The 5935-nt window shown below is 40.6% G+C and overlaps 1 protein-coding gene across 1 annotated transcript; it reads left to right on the forward strand.

Moving 5' to 3' along the window:
* The first annotated feature begins 1446 nt into the window (after positions 1–1446).
* LOC130180597 (tubulin beta-4B chain) lies at positions 1447–5346 on the forward strand. The gene is made up of 7 exons (XM_056394229.1): positions 1447–1576; positions 1792–1900; positions 2675–2785; positions 3075–3319; positions 3434–3756; positions 3860–4204; positions 4343–5346. The coding sequence occupies exons 1-7, from the start codon at positions 1520–1522 to the stop codon at positions 4488–4490; spliced, it is 1338 nt and encodes a 445-aa protein (XP_056250204.1). The 5' UTR covers positions 1447–1519; the 3' UTR covers positions 4491–5346.
* The last annotated feature ends 589 nt before the right edge of the window (positions 5347–5935 follow it).

A 5935-nucleotide genomic window follows, 5' to 3' on the forward strand; every position in this document is an offset into this window, starting at 1 on the left:
AAATGGCTGAATTCCTTTATTCTGCATAGGTTGGTTTTGCATCCCCAATACAATTTTTCAAAAAAAGCACAACAAATCTTTCATTATGTTATTATGATTTATACAAACCTCCTGTGAAACTCTTAAACTCTCACCAGCAAATTGTCCCTTACTCTCCGACATACCACAGAGTACACCCACGCGATACAACAGGTAAGAAGCCTACACACTCACTAACCAAAAATTATTGTTGGTTATGAGTCAAATGGTCTGTGACAAATTAATTAATGAATGAATTTGGAAACCTATCATAATCAGCTAAGAAGAAAATGCTTTGCAATAATATAAAGACGAAGAGACAATAAAAAAAATTATATTTGTCTCATCAAACTCCCTGAGAAGCCAAAAAAAGTGAGTTTTAAAATCTTGAATGACATCTATCCATCTAATGAATCCTTGCATAAAAGATTCAGTTGGAATAAAAACTACGAATTTTCTTCCAGTATGAATTAGTTTAGGATCTCTGGGTATCTTTTCAGTGCTGACTTCAATCAAAAAGTTTAATATTGTGTCCAATGAATGTAGGCTAATGTCAGTTAAAACCTGGAACAAGGAGAAACACTGTTGTTAAATTGTGTTAAATAATTTGATTTGGTAACCATCTCATTCATAGACTGTAATGTAATTGTAATGATAGAACACATGAACCCACTGAAGAATGAACTAAAATTACTGGTAAAATCTCTTGACTGAATAAAGAAACACACTAGTGCATTAGGTGAGTATTTTTATAACGCTCTCCACCGCCCTCTTGTGGCCAAGGAAGCTACAACAATTATTTATCCCATTTCCTTCGTAGAGACGAGAGGATTAATTGGATTACTTACTTGTGACTAAATAAACATGAAATCCCACTAATTTGTGTATATATAATCGAGATTTACTGTTATAACAACACGGTGGGAAAAGTGAAATTATAAGCTTGTGCCTCTGGCTAAGTTATAAGAGGTGTAAGGAACAAGTGTTTTGTATTATGTTCGGGATTCCGGTGCCAGCATAACAACCTATCACTTCAATGTTGGATTAAGATTTTGAATTTTTATTATCGTTTCCATTGTTACCTTTCTTGTGCAGAGCAGCAGAGTGGCTTATAGAACAGGGATCAAGGCTAAAATTAAAATCACTGTAACATTTCCTGTTTGGATTTCCACTGTAACTTAAATGTTGCACACACACAAAAGAGAAAAGAGGGTTAAGGGTGTCTCTGCAGAAACATTGTTGTGTGTTGAATTCTATTTTTTGTTACCTAGACAACGGAGCTCCCAGAGTACTATCCAATCAGAACTCGAAACCAAGTTTTCTCGACCAATCGGATACCGATTGTGTTTTGACTGACATTTAGTTGATCCAATTGCGTTTATCGGCCGTCTGTAGTTGGCAAAGCTCCTGCAGTCCCAGGTTAGTCCGTTGCTGGAGTGCAAGAGCGGTTACTACTCTGTCTGTTTCATTTGTTGTCTAGAAGTTTTTAACTTCGACCAAAATGAGGGAAATCGTACACTTGCAGGCGGGCCAGTGTGGAAACCAAATCGGAGCTAAGGTTCGAGAGACTTCGTTCGTTAGTTTGAAAGTGACTCACTGCAAAGGAGCGTGAATGTTAAATTTGGTTTAGGCGGGCTGCTAAATTAGCTTACTTAGCGATAGAGCTAATGATAGCCTGGATGTCCACACGACCGTTAGGGTTGACTAGGATAAGTCATGCTAGCTCAGCAGCTAATTTAACCATTGCCTTTTATTCTCTTTTTCCGGCTCTAGTTCTGGGAGGTGATAAGTGACGAACATGGCATCGACCCGTCCGGGACGTACCATGGGGACAGCGACCTGCAACTGGAGCGAATCAACGTGTATTACAACGAGGCAACAGGTGAACTTCACTTTGCTAAGTGTTCCGAGCTACAGAGTTAGATTATCTAATTTCTAAGGGAGTCAAGGTAATTCAATACCTCCAGGTTGTTAGTACCGCATGAGTCCAGCAGGGGGTCCTTGTTCTAGAAATCAGTCTTGAATCCCATGGCACTTTCCTGACTCACCTTCCTAGTTACCGTCGCCCCGTCTCTATGGTACAAGAAATCAACAAACCACCAGCTAATGATAATATCCCAGAGAGATATGACAACCTTAGCTTTAAGATATCATGAGATTTCAAGACCCAATATAAGCGACTGATTTTAAAACTTAAATTTTAAGTTGTAATATCAGCAAATAAAAAGCAACTGAACGTTAAATATGAGGGATTATAGTAGAACATGTTTATGAACAGGTTTCTGGTCCATAAGAAAATTAAAAAACAGTACCTAAGCCACTTTTGCAATGGGTTATTAGTTTATCACTGTACTTGTGTCTTCTGTTAGCATACTGTGCTGTCTTGACGTGCAGTGCAAACTTCACAACAGAGTTTATAATTGATGTAAAACTATAAATTTAATGTCAAACAGCTTAACCCTTACTTGATTCAGACTTTAAGTTATCATATCACTCATCTTGTAAAATGACCACTGTAGTTAGAAATAGAAAATGAAGCTGTGGTCTTGTGTTGGTCTAAAACAGTTTTTTTTACTTTGTTCAGTGAACATTAAAAAAATTGTGTGTAAATTGTCTCCTATAAGCACTTCTTTTTGTGCCTGTGCTCCATTGCCAGGTGGGAAGTATGTCCCTCGTGCAGTGCTGGTGGACTTGGAGCCAGGAACGATGGACTCTGTGAGGTCTGGTCCATTTGGCCAGGTCTTTAGACCTGACAACTTTGTCTTTGGTAAGAATTAAAATGTAAAAATTCATCTGAATTTTAACTGGGGCTGATTGCCATACTGCGATTAAATACTTACTTTGAAACTCGAAATGAGTAGTTTTCCACACTTTTGCAAGATTAAAGTCAGTGATGTTGAATTTATGCACCGCTCATTACCAGTTAATTTTGTTGTAATTTGCAAATATGATTAAATCATATTTTAAATTGAAAAGGATCAGGATGGTTTTGACACCACATCTGTGATACAGGTCTATATTTGCATTAATATTTATTATTTATTTTTATAACACAGGCCAGAGCGGAGCAGGTAATAACTGGGCTAAAGGCCACTACACTGAAGGAGCCGAGCTGGTGGACTCAGTCCTGGATGTGGTGAGGAAGGAGGCAGAGAGCTGCGACTGCCTTCAGGGCTTCCAGCTCACACACTCCCTCGGGGGAGGCACCGGCTCTGGCATGGGCACACTGCTCATTAGCAAAATCCGAGAGGAGTATCCAGACCGTATCATGAACACTTTTAGTGTGGTGCCCTCACCCAAGGTACATATAATCCATTAAAATGAAATTAAATGTTTGTCCCTCCACCTGTTTCCTCTGTGCTTTAATGCTCTTCCCCCTTCCTCTCTTTGTTTCCTCTTTCCCTTCCTTCCCCAGGTGTCAGACACAGTGGTGGAGCCATACAATGCCACCCTATCTGTCCACCAGCTGGTCGAGAACACTGATGAGACCTACTGCATTGATAATGAGGCCCTGTATGACATCTGCTTCCGCACGCTGAAACTCACCACACCCACCTATGGGGACCTCAACCACCTTGTTTCTGCCACCATGAGTGGGGTGACCACCTGCCTGCGCTTCCCTGGCCAGCTCAATGCTGATCTGAGGAAGCTGGCTGTCAACATGGTGCCCTTCCCAAGGCTGCACTTCTTCATGCCAGGCTTTGCTCCCCTGACCAGCCGGGGCAGCCAGCAGTACAGGTAGAGAGGCAGGAGCCCGCTGTTCAGAGTCTGTATCAGACCAGCGAGTTGTATTTTAATGCATCTGAAATAATTCCTAATTGAATTATCTCTCTTTTTCTAGGGCGTTGACAGTTCCTGAACTCACCCAGCAGATGTTCGATGCCAAGAACATGATGGCTGCTTGCGATCCACGCCATGGGCGCTACCTCACAGTTGCTGCCATCTTCCGAGGTCGCATGTCCATGAAGGAGGTGGACGAGCAGATGCTGAACGTGCAGAACAAGAACAGCAGCTACTTTGTGGAGTGGATCCCCAATAATGTCAAGACAGCTGTCTGTGACATCCCTCCTCGTGGCCTCAAGATGGCTGCAACTTTCATTGGCAACAGCACAGCCATTCAGGAGCTCTTCAAACGCATCTCTGAGCAGTTCACCGCCATGTTCCGCCGCAAGGCCTTCCTCCACTGGTAAGTGAAAGATGACTGATGTCAGGACTGTGGGGAGCAGTTTGTGTACTTGTGGTTGTCTGTTCTTACCCAGAATTCATACATGAATGTATAATACTTGTAAAAAATATAGTATTTACTTTACTTTCATTGTTTCAGGTACACGGGTGAGGGCATGGACGAGATGGAGTTCACGGAGGCTGAGAGCAACATGAACGACCTGGTGTCCGAGTACCAGCAGTATCAAGATGCCACTGCTGAGGAAGAGGGCGAGTTTGAGGAGGAGGGCGAAGAGGACATGGCCTAGACACCTACCATGACCCTTTTCTTACTATGCAAGAGTTTGAGGCTGGGCAATATGGTTCAATTGATGCATTATTGATAATTGTTTTAAAATCAGTCATTTCTATAGCAATGCTAAAAAGAAAATGACACAATAATTCCAGAGAAAGTTGCTAAATGATGACATTGAAATATTGTCCAGCCTTAATAGGAGTGCAAAGGATTTTTCCAGCCATGGTTCTTAGATGTTGTCTGTTCTGTTTTCACACTTTTTTTGTTTTTCCTGTTTTCAGTTCCCTTTCAGTGCGTCTTCCTTACTGTTTTGGATATAAATGTTTTTAACCTCTCCTCTTTCCTGTCTCTTTTGAGGGTATCACCTAAATGTCACTCCCCCATGACTGGCAACATTCAGCATCAGTCATATATTCATGAAAAAACAAAAACTAGATAACGACATCATGTTAAAATTGTAAGTTAGCGGCTAGCGTAACCTCTCCAGTATACATGTTAGGAAATTCCATTTCTTGTTGCATTTTAAGTCCACACCACATTTGCTTGTCCAGTTTGCCCTGGATCAGTTTGACTCCTACTGTTACAGCTCTGTTCATTCATAGCAGACACAGAATGAAACATTGACCAGTTCAAGGCACTTTTTTGCTGAATTTGGCACTTACTGTGTTTGATATGAAAGGTCACTTTTTAAGCAAAATTCAATCATTTCATTTACTGAAAAAAAAACTTTAAAATGCACTGAAAGCTATAAATAGTGTCAGGAACTGGTCACTGTTACGTCAATGTCACTGTGCTTGATCTGTAATGTTACTGACATCAAAGGTGTAGATTGATTTTAATAAAGTTTTTGAATTGGTGCTAAACTGGAATACTGCTACTTTTGTCTTATTTAAAAATATAATTGGATTTATCATTCCTGGTACAGATGGGTGAATTATTCATCACATAATTATAATGTTCTATGAGCTTTAATTTTTTTGTGTGTGTTTACAAACTTACTGTAAGGTGTAGAGCTACAAGGTGTTTTTCATTTTTGATTGATACCAGTCAGCAGGCTGTAGAAGATACTGATGGTAAGTCTGAATTAGAAATAAAATGCAGAAACATGTCAGTGGACGTCAGTCACAGTTCTGGTATTTGACCGTCTTCGCCTGAAAAATATTAACCTTTGACTTGTGAGTAGAATGTTTTGAGTGAACGTCTTTTGCAGGACAAATGAATACTGCTCAATGTAAAATTGTTGCAACACTTATTTCAGAAAATGTGTTTAGAAGCTGTAAAACTGTCTGTGTGAGGGGAGCAGGTGTTTAGCTTCAACCTGTGCACCGATCTAATCAGCCAGAGAGTGAAAACAACAACAGGTGTGGCTGTGGCTCAGGAGGTAGAGTGGGTCGTCCACTAATTGGAAGGAGAAAGAAATTGCCCCTGATGACTGTTCCATCAGTGTACGACTGCGCC

The sequence above is a fragment of the Seriola aureovittata genome, chromosome 13, assembly GCF_021018895.1.
Source record: "Seriola aureovittata isolate HTS-2021-v1 ecotype China chromosome 13, ASM2101889v1, whole genome shotgun sequence".
Classification (NCBI taxonomy): domain Eukaryota; kingdom Metazoa; phylum Chordata; class Actinopteri; order Carangiformes; family Carangidae; genus Seriola; species Seriola aureovittata.

Excerpts from the sequence above, each read along its gene's own strand:
- LOC130180597 (XM_056394229.1), top strand. The coding sequence starts at position 1,520 with ATGAGGGAAATCGTACACTTGCAGGCGGGCCAGTGTGGAAACCAAATC. Across the intron at positions 1,901-2,674 it reads GTATTACAACGAGGCAACAG|GTGGGAAGTATGTCCCTCGT; the intron begins GTGAACTTCACT and ends CTCCATTGCCAG. Across the intron at positions 4,205-4,342 it reads CGCAAGGCCTTCCTCCACTG|GTACACGGGTGAGGGCATGG; the intron begins GTAAGTGAAAGA and ends TCATTGTTTCAG.